The following is an 18,692-nucleotide window of genomic DNA, read 5'->3' as shown; positions in this document are numbered from 1 at the left end:
TGAAGATCTTCCCATTTATGTTACATACTTCTTTTGCCAACTCTTCTAGGGCTTGTTGGTTGTCTTGTCTTCTGTTGCAGGTGCTATTTACGTGGTACCTTTTTTTTTTTTTTTTTTTTTTTGGCAAGAATGTCCAACAATAGCAGCTCATAGATAGTCTTGGCCACAGAAAAGTAATTTTTGTCCCTTCATATGACATAGAATTTCTTGTACTGTTGGCCCCTGGCACATTGGTAGACGTAGAGAGTCTCACATTGTCCTTTGCTAAGCTACTCTGCTCCTGTCCCAGCAAATAACTTAACAATGGTGAATGTTAAACATGTGAATAGTTTTAATTAAAATGAATAAGAGACATGCTTTGAGTTAAAAGTATGTGAAGTACATTGCTGGACCAGGGACAGAACAGGCAGTCTGAGGAAGAGGCCTGATCTGTGCCACTGCCCTTTAGCAAGTTGATGAAAATGCTTTCAGAACCAGTCAGCTTTTTTAACAAAGGTCCAGTGTTCTGGTGAGAAAAGCTTAGTATGGACCTTTTCTCCTTCTTGGAAAATTTTCTTTTAATGTCTTCTGGATTTATAGCTGGATTTAACAGAGAGGTGAAATTTCTTAAGTCAGTTTTCTACCTGTAGAATTTGAGGTGCTTTACAAAAGAAATCAGTCTTATTATTCTTGTTTTTATCATGTTGGAAAAGTGGGACACTAGAAAAGGGGTGGCTTACCCACCCACATCCATTTAATTTGATTCAAAGTCGTTGTGTTTGAAACATTGGACTTCATGTCCGGAAAGCTTACGAAGGAATCCACGGTGTTAAGTTATGTTTGTAAGAGACACATATGTGGAGTGCAATTTTACAGGTAGACTGAATGTTTTTTTCATTAAAATGTTTAAAACTTGTAAATAAGTTACTCATTTAGTTGATAAAATTTCCCTTTGGGTTTTACACAATGACAGATCACCACAAGAGCATTCAAATTCCATCTTACTGAAATTTCCTCTGGATCTTAACAACATCTTCAGAACTTAATGGTGCTTTGATTTCCTCCTAGAGTCTGTATGACTTATTCTGTAGTCCTTATAATTATAAATTCACATCTAGTCATGCTTCTTGAAGAGATACACCCATTATGAAAGCATAATTATTGGGATGGCAAATTATAAATTAACATTACTGTATGTTATTAAACTACTGCTTTTTCTGTCATAGAAGACGACAGTTTTTCAGTCCTTTCAGTTTAGTAGGAGATAACTTTTCCTGCTCTAATATGTATATTACAAAACTTGGCTAATAATGTTTCCTTTCATTCCTTAAGCCATAAGAGGACAATTCATTATGTACAGCGGGCCTTTTTAGAACTGACAGCTGCACTGTAATTATCTTCACACGAATATTTGTAATCGGACTTGAAACTTGGATAATTGAACTAATGTGTTTTGATCCATGAGGTTTTATATTGAGCTCTCTGAATGTAATTATACTTCATAAACACTAGCTTTTGCTTTTTTTTTTTTTTTCCCCCAATCAGTTCTTCCATGGAAAATTGAGTTTCTTTGGTGAGTGGCTGCACAGGAATAAGCAGACAAGAAAGTTGCTTGTCAGGACTAAAAAAAAATTTATTTCTTCCAGAGTAGTTTTTGAGTAGATAGCAAGTGAAGTTCTTTTCTCATTCCAAATAGGAATGATTCAAAAACGTGTGTGATCAAACAGAGCTGATGTTGCAATAAAAACATCCCGCTGTATGTAAAAATCAGACTACAAACAAAGTACAAATGAGACATTTGTATTTATCTTTTTCCAAGGGAAAGGTAATGAACTGATATTGATGTTTCTCTTCATGCATTTTTAATGCTAAAAATGTTTTTTCTATCTTACATTAAGTACCCAATTTTTTCTCTTATGTTTCCTTTGTGTCTTGTTGTTTCCCTTTCTTGTTTTTTTTTGCTCGTATCCTCTGATGAATGAAAAGGTTTGAGGTTATATCTGCATTCGGAACTCAGCACCAAACTGTTGACTCGGGAAAGGCTGTTGGCTTTTTTGGGACTGCCATTTATCAGCCTGACCCTTATCTTGAAAGTTGTTGGTTTTCACCGTGTTTGTCAACATCGTATTAACTCAGGGTATAGAAAGAGCAATGGAACCAACAGGCAGAGGTGTAGTTACCTCTCTGTATCAGAGCAGCCATGATTTCAGCTGTCAGATTTGGTGGATTTGGGCCAGATAGAAAAAAATGAAAAGAAAATATGATGTTCTCCTTTGGTTTTAAGGGGAGTCAAAGACTTCTCTCCCAGACAAGGTACAAAGAGTCAAACTGAATGTTTTCTAAACTCATGGGGGGTTTTAGGGTGTTTGGTGTTTTTGAGGGGAGGCTGGTGGTTTGGAGTGTTTTTTATAGGGCATTTTTTGGTGCAAATATCTCATTCTGTTAAATTAATTCTACCAGAAAAGCCTATTAGTTTCTTTCACAGAATCTCTAGTTTGCTAGCTAGTCCTATGATGATAAACTTTGTTAATATGGGAAAAATATGGTTGTCACTGTACCACTAATATTCCTCAGAAATGCAAATTAATACCTAGAATAGGGACTTGCTCAGTCACATAACTTCTGTAAGGAATGAGGAATACTTCATTGCTCTTATTCTTTTTTCAGACCCATTGGTTTCTCTGAATGTTCTAAATTACTGCTAGTCTCCTACTAGAGATCTGTAAAATATTCTGTGGATACATGTGTGAGTGTAGCACACATGTGTGGCCTTGACTGTTCATTTTTTAATATTTCTAATGGAAATATTTCTGGCAATGTATTAAAATTGCTTTTTTTAATATACCTTGTTGTACTATCTACTTGATTAAATAGGATGCGAAAAACATACAGATTAACACTGCTTAAATCCTAACCCTAACCCTGGAAAAACCAACTGTGGTGTTCAATAAGCAAAACACAAATAAATCTGGATATGGCATGTGCTGGCTGTTTGCTACCCAGCAAGCATTTGTTTTCTTCTTTATGGATAAATGTAATAGTTTCAGTTTTCTTACTTGATTAAACCAGCTAACCCAGCAGAAATTCTGCATCCCAGAAGCCCTTCAGCAGTTAGTCATCCAGCATATTTCCCCTCTAAATATAAACCATTTTCCATGAAGGAGAGAAATCTCTTTGTTCGTTTGTTAATTCTTGTTTCTCTTTACCCATTTAATATAGTATTTTAAAAATCCTCAATGATTTGTAACTAAAAATAGTTTAAAGTACATTTCATCACCAAAAAGCATTTTTTTTTAAATGGACAACACTGAAAAATCTGTTCTTGTTTATTTTTCATGTAAAAAGTGAGCAAGTTTGAGAAATGTGGGATGAACTTTTTTGTGTGGGTAGTGCCAAGCAGTATTAAGCAAAGCAGTTGCAAAATCACATGACTAGTAAAACTTATAACCCACTTTACAGAAAAGTTGGATTCTTTGGTAGGTGGGCTCTGAGACGTGCTGGTGGGTGTTTCAGAAGAGAGGAAAATTTAACTAGCTTTTACTCTTGATCTTTGATGTCAGATTTCTTGTGGACAGCGAAATGCACAAGCTGGTGGGTAGAAGGTAACTCAATGGATTTGGGCAGTTTTTAAGGAATTTAATTACAGATAATGTTCAGTGTGGGACAGCTTTCAAGGGAAACATTAATTACCTCAGTCTCTTGGCAGGCTACTAGAAAATGAAAATACTTTGGGGGGTAAATATGCATGTAACTATAAAAATACAGAGTTTGCAACATATATTTTAATGGTTTATTGCTACTAATTTGACAAGAAACCATTACCATATTAACTGCCAAAACAGGACTGTGAGAAGGTAGTTTTAGTCACAGTTCAAATCTCATTGACGAAGACCATTCCCAGTAGATCAGTGCCTTGGAAATTTGTGTTTTACACTGAGAAGCAATAATGGGGAAGCAGCAGGAGGTTCAAGCTGCCCTGTAGCTGGTACTTGCTCAGCCAGGACCTTGGCAGATGACACAGAGTAGACAACGACCCAAGAAGCCTTGTTTGACCAAATCAGAACTGCCAGTTTGCTGAAATTCCCAACCCCAAATCAGGACCACAAGTAAATGAATCCTGTAATAAAAATGTTGTTGTCGGTATTTAAAAGATCAGCATAAGCATTAAGTGGTTACTTATGGATATCCCTAACCTCGATCTTGGTCCGTATCCAGTCTGACCACCACGTTCCTCCAGTGCCAGAATGCAGAGCAGTTCAGATCCTTGTGGAGGAAGCTGTTATTAAACATGTAACAAAATGCAAAGGCAGTAGTGTGTCCTGTCCACAAGGTGTCCTGGTTCCTCTGGGTAGTCTCTTCAACAACCTGGGCATTCATTTATGTTAATTTGGGCCTGTTTGGCTGAGAGATGTAAATTGTCCTGATGTTATATATGTGTGCACATATTTCTGACTTGCCAACTATGTGTCACACAAGTGCTGCATCTGGCCTTCCATGACAGCCTTTGGGAGTACTTTTTAAACTGCTGAGTCAAGTAGCTTGTTGGGAAAGACCCTCACAGAGCACAAGGGTCAGATTTAAGCCAGTTAGCAAGTTAGACCTCAACTCTGGGGAAAAAAATCATGTGAAAGGACAGTGGGGGTTTTTTTGTCTTTGCCTATTGAAGTTAAAATAGACTAGATGTACATCTGGCTTTAAAAATATCTGTCATAGCTGAAAAAGGAAGGAAGGCAGATTATTGTGAATGAAAGAGCTGATAAACTCTTGATAGTAGCCTTGTGTGGAAAGATGACATGGCTAACCAACACTTGCTAAGGAATGTATGAAAAAAGCTCTGTTCACCCCAGTGCTGAGTGTATGAAGCCCTATTAAGAATAAATATGGTGCTTAAGTATTCTGCTGAAGGAGAAGGTTTGGCTTATCGAAGTCTGGGATTATAGCACAATGCTCCTAGAACATGATTTAGGGAGAGTGTATAAAACAACAGATACGATTTGTTTGTCTGTTAATATGCTTGCTTGGGGTTTTCTTCAGAGATGAAATAGAAATCTAGCCTTCCAAGCTGGCTGTCAGATATGGCTGTGTGTATTTAGAGGTCTGGCTAGGTTTCAAATTAGGGTGGAAGTGGGAGAAGTGAGATGTGTTCAAGAGCTGTGAGGTGTCCTCCAGATTTTCATGGAGCCGTCTTTCCCTCTTTCAAGCTTTAGACGGTGGTTCTCAACAGCATGGAGAGCAGCTACTGACATGGTAGTAACAACCAATATAGAGAGGCTCTGGCAGCATGGTAAAAAAAAATATCAGTGGAGAAATAAGTGAGAGACTGTAAATCCTGCTCTCTTTTTATGAATATATTGTCTTGAACTCTCAAGTCTGGAGAAATTCCCCTGAATGCAGAAAGTTAGAGAAGGTACATGTTAAGACAAAGTCTGGACCCTCTAGGATTTAGTCACTCGTTCTTCCTACTGAACTGGAAAATCATCTCCCATAAAATCATTTGCCCTGATCAGAAGGTCAGTATTTCCCTAAATTCTGTATGAGTAGAAATTAATATTTCTGTGTCACCTTTAAATCCAGTTGCATAAAGAGGACTGTGTGGTATATTGACTACTAAAATGTTGGGACCCATTAGGGCATACTAAACTTTGAGCTGCCATTTTTAATAGGTGTGACCCCTGGGCAAAGGAAAAGTTGTAGAGGTTTTTATAGACCTGACTCTTAATCCCCAGAACCAGTTACACTTAACAAAAGATGATTTAAATATTTCTTTTGCCCTCACAGGCATCTGGAAAGAGCCCAGGTCCTAGGATAGATCAAGGAAAAGGTAGACCAGCAGGCAGAAATTCTCAGACATGTATTGGATGGGCTCTTTATAACATACAATGATTAGAATGCTTTGGCCTTAGGTTGATGCCCAAAATCAGTTTGGATAAAATCCCTTTGAGGAAAAGCAGTGAGCCAAGAGAACTCCTTTTCATTTTGGCAATTTAAGGTAGTCCCCTGTTTGAGCCTGGCTAGATTAGATCAACCTGAGAGACCTTTGAGCATCACCAGCTACTAAACAGTGTTTTTCCTGTTTGAAACAATTGACTTGTTAAAATTGACTGGTGTTTTTTCTGATATAGCCAGGCATGTAACTGTTTGTTCACATCCCGTTGCCTTCAAAGAGATCTGTGAAGAATGTTCTGTAACAGGCCTGATTGGATAATATTTGCAGCTCAAAAAGATAGGTTTATAACTGGTTTGGATTTTGCAAAATAAACTAGACACCAAAACACATATGGTAGGGTGACATTCAGACATAATTTATTTCCAAACATAAGGTTTAGAGTTTTGCAACTTTTCTTAGTGGTTTTCTTCTAGATAATGAACCATTTAACTATCCTAAGGGGAAAAAAAAAGAAGTAGGAAGACTGCAGTGTCCAAGATTTCCTTCAATTGCTGTATTTGTTTTGACCACGTGTACTAAATTTTTAGTGGAGTGTGAATGGTTAGTCCTGGGTTCTGTTGAAAACAAAGAAAAGAAAAGGCAGAACACCATTTTGCTGATTCACAGGTTGGGAAACCTGAATATCTTGTGTTGTTGTTATTGTTTTGATCTGTTTTGCCCCAGTTCATAAATCTATTTGATGCAGGTTGTAAGGTTCTATGAAAGTTGAACTCTTTTAAATTCAGTGAATTCTGAGGATATTTCAACATTTATAATTCCCAAGTCCAAAATAGATGTAAGCATCAGAGCTGTAGGTTTCATGCCATTTTCACAGTACTGTGTCTTTTTGTGTTTCAATCCAACTATAGGATATTACCAGCTTGCTTCACACCATCTATGAGGTAGTTGATGCATCAGTAAACCATTCTCCCAGTTCCAGCAAAACTCTGCGAGTGAAACTCACTGTGGCACCAGATGGCAGCCAGAAGAAAAAGAGCATCTTGTTAAATCATACTGGTAAGGATGTGCAATCAGCCATTGGAAAAATTTACAAACGACTTCTAGAATGCCTTGAAGATCCACCTCTTTATTTTGTTAATACAAATAAATATATGCGTAAAGGCAGATAATTGTGCAGGTGTTTTAAACCCCATGAACCTGCTTTATGATCTTGAGTGTCAGTTTAGCAAATTAGGGTTCCCTCTCCTGACTGATTGCTTCTTGTAACCCCTTTGTTGTGTAATTGTCTTTGTGTACTGCAAGGCAGATTTAAGGCCTTTTTCACTGGAGCCACTCTAATTCTGCTGATATTACAGTGCTTGGTTTGTGTGGAAGCAGGTGTAGCTGTATAAAATTTTTTTGCTATCACTGCTCTTGGATTAAAATAAAAAATTAAGCATAAGTAACATATATGAATCTATGCATAAAAATTGCACATTTTTTGTGCTGGCATTACAAAAATGCTTATACCCTGATGGCTTATCCAACTTATATTCACTGTAATAATAATAGTTGTATCAGCATAATTACTTCAGTAGGTAAAGTAGTACTAAGTTGAAGTACTTCAAAGTATTTAAACTAGTAGTTCAGTAGAAAATGTGGGCATCTTATCTAAAAGGAGAGCCTTGTTACCTCAGTTTTAATAATACAACCCCTCCATCAAGTGCAGACATAAGCAGATCCGCACTGCTGGGGAACTACGTGATGAGTTAGTACAGCACTGAGTTGCAAACTGCTGAGCCCTCCTGAGGGACAGGCATATCCGTGTGAATGTGGCTCCATTTGGGCTGCCACATGGTGTGCAGCCTAACCCTGACTGACGTCCTGCAGTCAAGGTTATATCTGCTTAAAATCTGTCGTGTGGACAAGAGCACATTTGATAAGGTTACATGACGCGATACATTACATCTTGATCTACCGACGGGAAAAGATGTGTTTGCAGTGGAGCATGTTAGTTATGCTGATCAGCAGGAACAGTAACGTGAGAATAATATACCTTCTCTTGGCAGATTTGCAGAGTGCCAGGCATAGAGCTGAAAACAAAGCTAATGAAGAAGCAAGAAGCTCTGAGAAGAAGCAGCGGGCTTCTCTCAGGTAAGGGGAAAGAATCCTGGCTCCTGACAGGCACTGGGCACGTCTGAGGAAACTTCAACCCCTAATTTCTTGCTTGTCTGTTTTATTTTTAAAAATTATGTTAAAATAGACGAATAACAGGAGTTTTCATGAGCAGATTCCCTGGGTGGATACTTTGTATATTAAAACAAAACAAAGAAAAAAGCAAAAAATCTGAAATTTTCTTCTTCTGTGAGCTCTTTGGAGGACGTGTGTTGCCTGTTTAGATGCCATCTGCAAATAAGTGAGGCTGGTAGAACTCCACAGGTCTATCTTGGTTGCCAGGTCATAACCAGAACAGAGAGCTAACAAGTCATCTTGGTATATAGCTTTGATATGTTTTAAGATTTTATGTTTTACACTAAGGCAGAGGGAAGTGTTTGCTGAAATGCTACAGAAATGACATTGACTCATTCGTTGCATTTGTTTCTTCAGCTGCAAATTAATTAAAAAAAACAAACAAACAAAAACAAACCAAAAAAAACCCACACAAAACCAAAAAACAAAAACCCAAAAGCCAAACCCCACACACTTTTGGCTCTCCTTGGATTTACGGCTATTTGTCCGAATACATAACAAACTTATCAGGGGAAGGAGGATTCAGTTTTATTAAAAATGACAAGAGAAGAGTACCTCCCTTTTTTGGATAGAGAAAAAATGCTAGTGAGTTACCCAATGAGCAAATCCCAGTACAATCAAATTTGAGATTAAAAGAAGAATAAAATTACTATTAATCTTCTGTCAGCAGCTCTGTACAAAATCTTCTGTGTAACTGAAGAACACTCCATGGTTTTACTTGCTGGCCCAGATGTGGTGTTTAGATTCCCTCTGCCCATTAGCAAAGCTTTGCCTTGTGTGGATTCAACAGACTGTTTTTTTGTTTGATAATCTAGTGCAAAAATCCCCTTCAGTTTGAAGTTCCCCCCTCATTCACCCTAAAGTCCTGGCTCTGCTAATGTAGTGTTTCTGTGAATGGCAGGCATTTCCAATTAAATCTACTGTCATAGAAGCATCAAATGCTGGGACAAAATGTTTGTCCTTCTCATCCCTTTGCTTAGAGGCTTCATAGACAGAACAAATCTGTATCTTGGTCTGAGCAGATCAGCATCAGACAGTGATCAGCATCTCACAGTTTTTGTTGCATCCCATTAGATGTGGACAGGGCAAAGAATGTGCTGTACACGTCTATGTTGCAGGGATGTTTTGTGCAGCCTGGCCAAGATGATAACCCTCAGGAAAGCTGCTGAGACTCACAATAGAATCTCACAATATTAATGCAGAGGCTTCCCCTTTGAAAGCAGCAATGAGGACTTGCGAGAAGTGCACACATTTCACAAATTCAGTCACTTAGGAATTCTAGGCGAGGTGTGATTAATATTCAAGATAAAATGGATAGAAATGTTTTTATCCTGAAGGTTGGGAGATAGATGGGTTAGATTTTTCATCTGCTGGAAGCTACAGGCAGGAGTTTTCACCTGTAGGGCTAATACAAGTATCAAGATAAGTAGCTAGATTCATGGCTAGATAGTCTGGTTCTCCCTAACTGACTTAAACTGTATGTTCTGGGTAAGTGAGACTTTCAGGAAATGGCCCTGCATTTTCCCTGTGTTCTGTCACTACTCTATTCCCCTTTCCTGATATATTGCTCTGTGCTTATTACCATCAAGATGACACTCCAGTGTGGGAATTTTAGAAAGGGCTTTCATATACTCCACAAACACTTCAGCAGATGCCATTTTTTATTAAAACCAAAACTGAACTAAATCAAACAACCAGTAACAACACTGTGTAATTTTACACAGTTCTTGATGCACGGTTGATGCATGCCTGAGTCTTCCCATGTGTATGCAAGAGAGCACTGTGGGGCTGGATGCCAGACACTTCAGTTCTCAGAAGTACTTGAAGTTGTCTTTGACACTGGAGCACATCTCTCATCAGTGTGTAATTGCCTCACTGTGTATATTTGCATGGATATTGTTGAACGTCATCTTGCATGTAAGAAAGCTAATAAAATGTAGGGTTGTGGCAGTACTGGCATAGTTCTTCTTCACTGTCTTGATGAGAGATTAAATTTATTACAGTAACAAAAAAACAGGTTCCCTGTTAACTTTGTTTCCAACAGGCAGTGCTGTATACAGTGTTGCTTAATTGTGTTGGATCAAACCCAATGATGTTTTTTCTGGGCAAACTGTGCATTGTCTTCAGCCCATGTGTAAGTCCCAATGGTTTCTGTAGGTGAAGTTGCCTGGCAACTTCAATTAGACAGATTCTAGCCCCAGAGATCTTTTGTGTTGACCTGCTAAAGTATAACAACCTGTAAAAGTGTGTCTGAGGCAGGAAAGGTACTGTGTTGGCTATGTATCCAAAAAATAAAGAATATCTGGACATTCCCTCTTTTTTTTGACAGTACCCCATGTCACTTCTGGAGTTCAAAGCTGACTTAGAGTCTTTAAAGCTTACCTGCTTTCCAGGCAGACTCTCCTCCATTCAGGAGATTCTACCTCTATCAAAGTAGAGCAAAAATGATCTTCCAGGTAGGTCAAGTCTTGCGACTTTTATCAGAGAAGCTGTAGACCTGCGTCTGACAGAGACACGGGGGGACTCAGTTCTGTAAAGTCCCTGAACAGTGCTACGCTAGACCAGGAAAGCTGTCTGTGCCAAAGCTCTATGGGATCAGCAGCCTCTGGAAACTTGGAAATGTGTTAATAGACTCAAAGCAGAGTACTGGGCACCATATGGTAAAGAGCCCATATTTAGCAACTGGTGTAGCATAGAAGGCCAAATTCTGGTCTTAGGTTGACATCAGCACAATTGCACAGAAAAAGAGCAAAGCCAATCTTGTGGTCTTGGAGACTGAACTGTATGAATGACAGGCAGTAACTTAATCAAGAGTTTTCTGCTTATCCTGTTTGTTATATTGAAAATATTATTCCTATTTGCAGACATCCATTTAAATTGCTGAATTATGTTGTTTGGCATTATGGGCTACAATACTGTAAACCTCTGCCTGATTTTTTTCTGCCTCATAAATGAATGGTATTTCAGATATTCATTCTCAGGAAATAGTTCTGCTATAAATAAAATTGCAAAGCTGAGCAGGAAAAGGAGTTGAGATTCTAAAGTCAGTGTCTGATCTGATCTTTACTTTGGAAAGCAGTGTTTACCCTTGGGTGTCCTACCAACACCTTCTCTTCTCAGGCTCTCTCTGATTCCTACACCTGTGCTGTTGCTCGTCTTTCTGAAGCAGATACACATGAACATTTATCTGACATGAGTCTTACCCCAGTGCTTCCTGACAGCAGTGGGAACAGTCATGAATCAAACAGCAGATTTTCTTTGGCATGTCCAAATTGGAGAATCAGTTGAATGGTTTGGCCCCAAGACAAAGTGTAATAAAGCCTAGGAGCATTTTATTTGTTTTTGCACACATGATGCAATTTGAAAGCCTCCTTTGCTTTGCAACATCGGGGTTGATTTATGTGAGGGGAAGGAACAGTCAGTTCAGGCCTATTGACTTAGCAAATCTGGTCATCCAGAATTTCAAGCGTTTGTTGTTTCTTTGTGAGCAACTCCTGTCACTTCAAAGGGGCCATTAGTTGTTGGTTTGCAGATGGTGATAACAACTTTAAAGAAGTTCTGCTGAATTGTAATTTTACTTCCTGCTGACAGATACCACCAGAGTGAGAACAATCCAGAGCAAAGTGGGTGCTATCGTCACTGTGTTGATGAGAACATTGAAAGGAGAAACCACTATTTGGATCTTGCAGGAATAGAAAACTACACATCAAAGTTTGGGCCAGGTAATTGATGTTACAACTTCATCATCTTTTCTTTCTTCAGTTGCATGTTCCATATCAGGGACAGAGAACTGGGAACCTGTGTGATTTGTCAGTAGTGACTTACTGAGAGGAATAGTGAATACTGCAAATAATTACTGGTGGTATCACAACGGATGGGTAATGTGCTGCAAGGCTGCTTTGATGTACTTGTTTGTGTAGCTAAACTTGGAGATGAGCCTAGAAGAACAATCTTTACATCTAAATTATTTAGTCGATGGGTGAGGCAAGGATTGACTTTTGGATGTTGGAGCTTGTTCCCAAGATGATACCAGCACTTATTTTGTACTCACTACTGACCCAAAAATAGGAGAAGGTGGGTTCATACCTGGAATTTTGGCTTCTGTCCCCAAACTAAAGAGATTTGTATTTCCTTTCTTTCCCTACCCTCTGCCAGGATTTTACTATTCCGCTCACAGTTATTTTGGTGACCAAGAGAAGGTAAAGACGTTTATATACACACACAAACACACCTTCATTCTTCTATTGATAGGTATATATATTTGTGTGTGTTTTATTTACTGGTCAGAATAATTAAATGTAATCAATCTAGACAGCTATAATTGCATTTGCTTCCTTAGGAAAAATTTATTCTGCCGATAATGCTGTCCCTGCCAACTGCATGCTACTAATTAAAACTTTGAAATACTAGATGACTAACTCAGCTTGTTATTTCCTAGGATCTCCTCCAGCAGCTCAAAAACATGACCCACCAGGCAGAATTGTGAATCAAACTAGATCCCGTTCACATGAGCCTGAAACCTTCCATGCTCATCATAGGAAATCTCAAGTGGTGGATCCAAACCACATCAATCTGGCTGAAAGTTCATATGCCAAGATTGCAGAAATCCAGCAGAGGCTCCGGAACCAGGACTCAAACAAGCACTTTGTGAGGTCTCCCAAAGCCCAGGGCAAAAATGTCACCCCTCTGCATCCTGGAAGGGCAGTTAGAAATAAACCTTTCCAAGGGGTGCCCATGCCCATGGCTTCCCCAAGTGCACGGGTGGGCCAGAATCTACCTTACCTTCCCTTGCAATCCCAACAGATTCACAAGAAGCATAAGCAGAGAGCAAAGGAGAATCACCAAATGTGCAAAACCTTCCAGTCTCCAGGGACAGTTGTGGAAAAGGAACATGTGAGAGACCTGCCCACAGTCATTTTATATGAAGGCCAAGTTGGACAAATGATACAAAGACATGAACACCACCACCACCACGAGCACCACCACCACTACCACCACTTCTACCAGACATAGAAGAGATCCCACCAACATCCTCCAAGAATCATCCCATATGAAGGAAATGCATTCTTGAGATACCAGAACTAAGGCATTACTATGATTAATATTATTATTACTCCATTAATATTCAGCTTGCATATATTTTAGAGGTTATATGGATGGAACTCTTGAAACTTACCCTATTTATATGTTGTGGAACACCATAGCTTACTTAAACACCTTGTGGATTTTTTTGTTTGTTTGTTTTTGTTTTTAAGTGGCTTGTAAAACAGCAAACAACCATAGCTTTTTGAGCTGTGATTTAATACAGGTCGTCAACGCACTTCTTTACAAGTACTACTTCCATTGTAATAGGAAAGATACTTCAAACACTCTTGCAGACATCTAGCTTACCACTCTGCTGTATGTCGGCTGATCGCACACAAGCCTTTTATCAGGGGAGCAATGTTGGAAGAGTTGGACTCCAGAGATACTCAGATAATGGAAAATACAAACAGCTGCTACCTCTAGTATTATTCAGATTTTATTTTCTTTTTATTGATTGTAATGTGCTACAGGGGGGAAATTTAATATACTGCGTTCAATGTAGCCTGTTTGTGTTCACATCCTTTCAAATTATCTTAATTGCAAGGAAATATTAGCTACACTTGTCAACAGGGCTACGTTTGTATGACTCACACTTTATTTTCTTGGAGATTCTTCATTGACACAAGTACAGTCTGTTATATACTGGGTAATATTTAAATACACTTCTTTTATTTTATTTTTTTTTCTCTTGCTTATTCTCCACTCTGTTTGGGGTAACCATATGAAAAGAGGAGGATGTGAAATGGGGTTTTCCAAAGCATCACTAGACTTTAGTGCTTGGGCTGTAAGTATCATTCATAGGGGTTTGAGAAGGAGAGGGGTTGATTGGGGTTTTTTTTTGTTTAAATCCACAGTTCTTTGTTTTGAGAAAGAATTGAGGAAAATATACTTTCTCACTTTAAATGTTGGCAAATATATATAAAATATAAATATAAATATATATATATAAATATGCACACTCTCAGGTACATTTTGTTGTGTTTTAGAAATCTGTGGTTTGAATATTAACTTCTCTTTTTTTCCACAAGAGTGACTTTTTGGAAACATATCCCATGGCATTTTCTTGGTGCCTCCAATTTAAATTTCCCAAGCACCTACCAGTTTGTGCTTCTCCCATTTTAGAGATGATTCAACATGTAAAAAAATCATCATTCACAATCATTCTGGCCTCTTCTGCTTTCTCCATATCAAAGGGCTTCCATTCCATGAAGGAGAATGAGACCACAGTCACAAGACCTTAATGGCTGCTGAGAAATTTGAAGGTCAAAAGCAAATTGGAAAAGTGAAAAAAAAAAAAAGGGTCAGTACATTCAAGTTTTGCTTTCCTTGGAGCCCAGATTTATCATAGATTCAGTTTGGTTTTGTACAGATCACCATTTTGCAGGTAGAAAATGACTGAAAAACACCTACATTTCTTTCGGAACATTCAAGTAGAGAACTCTTACATGGAAACATAAATGTTCTATAAACATATTTTCTTTCGGTTTTAATTATTTTTAATGTTGTGGTATTTTGTCAATAGTATATATTGTAAAATGTAACTATCCAACATTGATATAAGCCCTTTATGATTAGGGGTTTTTTTTTCTGACTAGAGTTTTGATCAGTCCAAAATGGGGTATTACCTTACTGCTGACCAGTTTTAGAGGGATGCCGTCCTTTCAAAGAACACGGAGACATCATCTTTTAAAGAACAGTGGAAAGCCTTGCCTTGTTGTGGAATTTGAATAGAATCACTGCTTCCTGGCAATTAGGTCCATCTCTTGTCTCCCTGGATCAGCAGATGTTTAGATTTATTGTCCTCTTTAAAAAATCTGGTTTATTTTATTTTTTTTAGCTGTCAACAGCATGTTCTGTTAAATTTTACAAAATATTTTAAAAATGTGTTTGATCTGTGTGACAACTATACTGTTCTGTTTATTTTAAAATTCCTAAAGTCCAAAAATATTTATGTGCAGAATTTTCTGTGTTGAAAATATGAAAAGGCCACAAATTTGGTTAGTTACCACTGAGTTGTTCTAGTCTAAGCCTTTTTTGCTGCTTGTGTATCATTCTTTTTCAATGTATATATAATTATGGACTGCAAGAAAAAAAAAGGCATTTATATGTCTAGTAGAAGGAATAAGCTTATTTATATTATAGTGTTAACAAATTCTGATGTATTCAAGTGACTTACATTATACCGCATGCAAACACACAGTGTACATTCCATCCAAGAAGGGATGCCATGCTATTTGTTTTGAAGAAGTAATTAAAGCTGTTCTCTTTTCAGTAAAGCATATGCCAGAAAGACTGAGAGGTGGAAATTGTTTCTTAGTCAATTTTTTTTTTAATGCAGATTGTTGCTGAACAGCAGAAAACATTCTGGAAAACTCGAGTGCTTTCAGAACTGTGAGGCTTTCTAAGAAAGGGCAGCAAAGAGGTATAAATGCTCTTTCATCCAAAGATATTTTGCTGGAAAAGATAACAGCACCGATAACAAAATCCCATCTGACTGAGAAGTGTGCAGTACTTGCTGGGCCAAGCAAGCTCTGAAATAGAACTCAGCTGACTGTTGTTTACAGCCTTGCATTGATTTGTGTTGGTTTATTATATTTGGAGATTCAAAAGACAAATTCTGCCTTGCTCAGATTCTGTGAAATACAAATGCATTTTAATAACGTGGCATCCCCATACTAAAACTTTACACCAGCCATGTATGAATATACAGTATCTAAATACTGTGTTGCAGTTGTGTTATGTGCATTAAGTGTGAATAACATGTAGCACAGATTGTTTTCACAGAACCTTAAATTTCCGTATCTTTTAAATATGTTTGCTTTTCAGTATTTTGTATAGTAAATATAGATGGTTTTGACTAAATGCTTTATTTATTTAACAGCAAAAACTGTGCCAAGAGAACCCCCTGTTAATTAAAGTTTTACTAGTTCAGAAAGTATATTTCCTTTTTCTTGTTGTGGATTTCAGGGGCTTATTGCAATTGCTCTTAGTGCTTGCAGATCCCACTGATGAAAGAGCTTGCATTAATGTTTTTGGGAACAGGATCAGGAAATTACGTATGGACCGGGTATGCTTTGGTTTTATATTTAAGCTATCAAGTTTCAAAGTTAAATTTCTTGTCCCCTGCTGTTAGACCTGTGTTGAATAACTGCTTTTTCATTTTGTTATTAACTCTGAAAACCTTTCTTTAAAAAAAAAAATATTATTTTAAGTTGCTCAAAACTGTAGCTGAATCAAGATTTAAAATAGATTCATTTCTGGTTAAACAAAACATTTTATTCCCAAGGGAAAAAAAAAACCCAGAGTTGAGTATATTGTTATTATTTAAAAGTAAAATGGAGTGGCATTAAGTCATTTCAGATGGAAACTCCAGCCTTTTCACTGACTTTTTCAGTTTTTTCACAAGGCAGTTCAGCAAAACAAAGCTGATCCCAAAATTTGCACTATTTGCTGAAAAAATTCAACTGAAAAATTTTGCTCACCTCTACCAGCTACAATTCTGGGAAAGACAGTTTTTTGAAAAGAAGGATTCATAAACTCTTCTCGCAACTTCATGACCACCTAATATGAAGTAAACTAAGCTAAGGCTGTGTAGTAAAATCTCTGTCCCAGTGAAATCTCTGGCAAGACTGCCAGATTCCCACTGGCTGCAGGGAACCTATAATTTCATTCCAGGAAGGTGGGTTTGAAGTCTACATAATGTGCAGCCAGTAATTTTAGTATTTATTTTTTATGCATCTTACTGCTGATGGGTTTGTAGTAGCTAATGTTAAATGGAAGTTTTACTGTAAGATATTGAGCTGGTAAATTAATTACGATTAGCAGCAAATACTGTGCTTTTTACTGATGTCACTGGAGGACTTCAAGACACTTCCAAATGTGTTTGAAACATCCACATGTCATTCAATCATTGCTAGAAATGAAGACCCAGTTCTGCCCTTGGATGATGAGGTACAGATGCTCCTGGCATATTGGCCAATATCAAATTAAAAAGCCAAGTGTTTGACCTGTGTAATCATGAGGACAGAATAGCAAGGTTTAGCTGGAGAAGTACCTTAAAGATATACGTGTGTGTGTGTGTGTATGTGTGTGTCCTCTGGCAGAAGTTAGTGAGTGGAACAAGATGGATTCTGACAGAGGTGATTTTTTATAAAGGGATCAGTACTGTGTATGCTTGACTGTCTACAAGTTGGCACATAAATACACAGATGCGATGAATGCATACTGTTCTCCATATGTCATTGTGTACCTCAATTATTGAATGACAGATTTCATTTGTATTCCAATTAACAGGAAAGTTGGGCCCCTTGGGGCCTAGATTATACTTGAGAAAAATTCATCATGCTAGAAAATTTGCAAAAACATTCACCATAATTTTTGCCTGGAGTACAGGCAAGAATGTTCATGTTTGGAAACATGTCAGCTAATCACGTCTCACCTTTAATTACCTTGATGCAATTCATCAAGATCTGAAAATATGTTTTCAAACATGACTTATTCATGGCTTTGCTGGGAACCAAGTCTTATTCAGCATCCTGTTAGCTGTTAGACTTTTTTTAAAATGTACCAAGCAGAAACATGTTTGGAAATCCATAAAATAAAAATTAATGTGTTTTCTAAATAGCTTCTGGAAGAAGATTTCTTTCTTAATGCACTTAGCAGCAAAATCAGCCTCAAATTATGACAATAATTTATTTTCTTTGCATATTTGACAGATGTTGATTTGATTTGGAAGGGGCTGTTTTGGGATTTTTTTGTGTTGTTACGTGCACATTTAAAATTTGCTCAAAATGGTCTAAAAGGAGCAGACATCGAAAAGCAAATAACTTTATACTGAAATTATTGAACTGCATCTTACTTGAAGCTTGGATTATAATTACTAAATCATGAGGTTTTCAATGATGCTTTAATTTACTTTTATATTTCTATGTAATTCTTGACAATTCAATCCTAAATGCCGTAAAATTATAGGAATCATATGGATGAGGTCTTCTAATTCCTTTTTTTTATTTAAATAGCAGGACTTAAGGACTATTCAGGCAGATTACTGTGAGGGTTAGAGCTGTGATGAAAGACTGGAAAGAGAAGGATGGAAAGATTTGAGAAATGTAGGGAGAGCATAGAAATGTCCAACAGAGGGGCTGGGGGAGACACACACAAGGCACGAAAAGGCTGTATGGAGGAGCTATATTCATATTACTTTTTGAATCTCTTATGGTACATTTATTGCTTATAAAATAGCAACAGTAGTTCATAAAATGCTTTTCACTGGGAAAACTTGAAAGACTTTCTATAAGAGGTTGATCTCCAGTGTGCAGGGGGAGGCACAAGGAAGGAAAGTTGCAGATAATCACTGGGGCTGTGGCAGAATAAGGAATGATGCCCTGGTTTCCTGAGTCCCTATCTGAGCTGAAGGAAACTTTTTTAAAAGCAGAGGTGTTTCTACAGATGCTTTAAGTATTCTTTAGAACATGTTTTGAATAGTGGCATCATTTCTTTTTCTCTTTGATTA

The 18,692-nt window shown here is 37.6% G+C and overlaps 1 protein-coding gene across 2 annotated transcripts in view; it reads left to right on the top strand.

The window, feature by feature from the left end:
- NKD1 (NKD inhibitor of WNT signaling pathway 1) overlaps positions 1-17,801 on the top strand; it is a 110,151-nt gene extending 92,350 nt beyond the window's left edge. For both annotated transcript variants that reach the window (XM_050311233.1, XM_050311232.1), the window contains 4 exons: positions 6,775-6,922; positions 7,915-7,999; positions 11,687-11,817; positions 12,534-17,801. In XM_050311233.1, coding sequence (XP_050167190.1) covers positions 6,775-6,922; positions 7,915-7,999; positions 11,687-11,817; positions 12,534-13,108 — 939 coding nt within the window. In that variant the 3' untranslated portion in view covers positions 13,109-17,801. The remainder of the gene's footprint in view (positions 1-6,774; positions 6,923-7,914; positions 8,000-11,686; positions 11,818-12,533) is intronic.
- Positions 17,802-18,692: the final 891 nt, after the last annotated feature.

This window comes from Myiozetetes cayanensis, unplaced genomic scaffold (genome assembly GCF_022539395.1).
Source record: "Myiozetetes cayanensis isolate MyiCay16 unplaced genomic scaffold, myiCay2020 scf16, whole genome shotgun sequence".
NCBI classification, from domain to species: Eukaryota; Metazoa; Chordata; class Aves; order Passeriformes; family Tyrannidae; genus Myiozetetes; species Myiozetetes cayanensis.
Note: the sequence above shows the minus strand (reverse complement) of the source record. Positions and strands in the feature narration are given on the sequence as shown.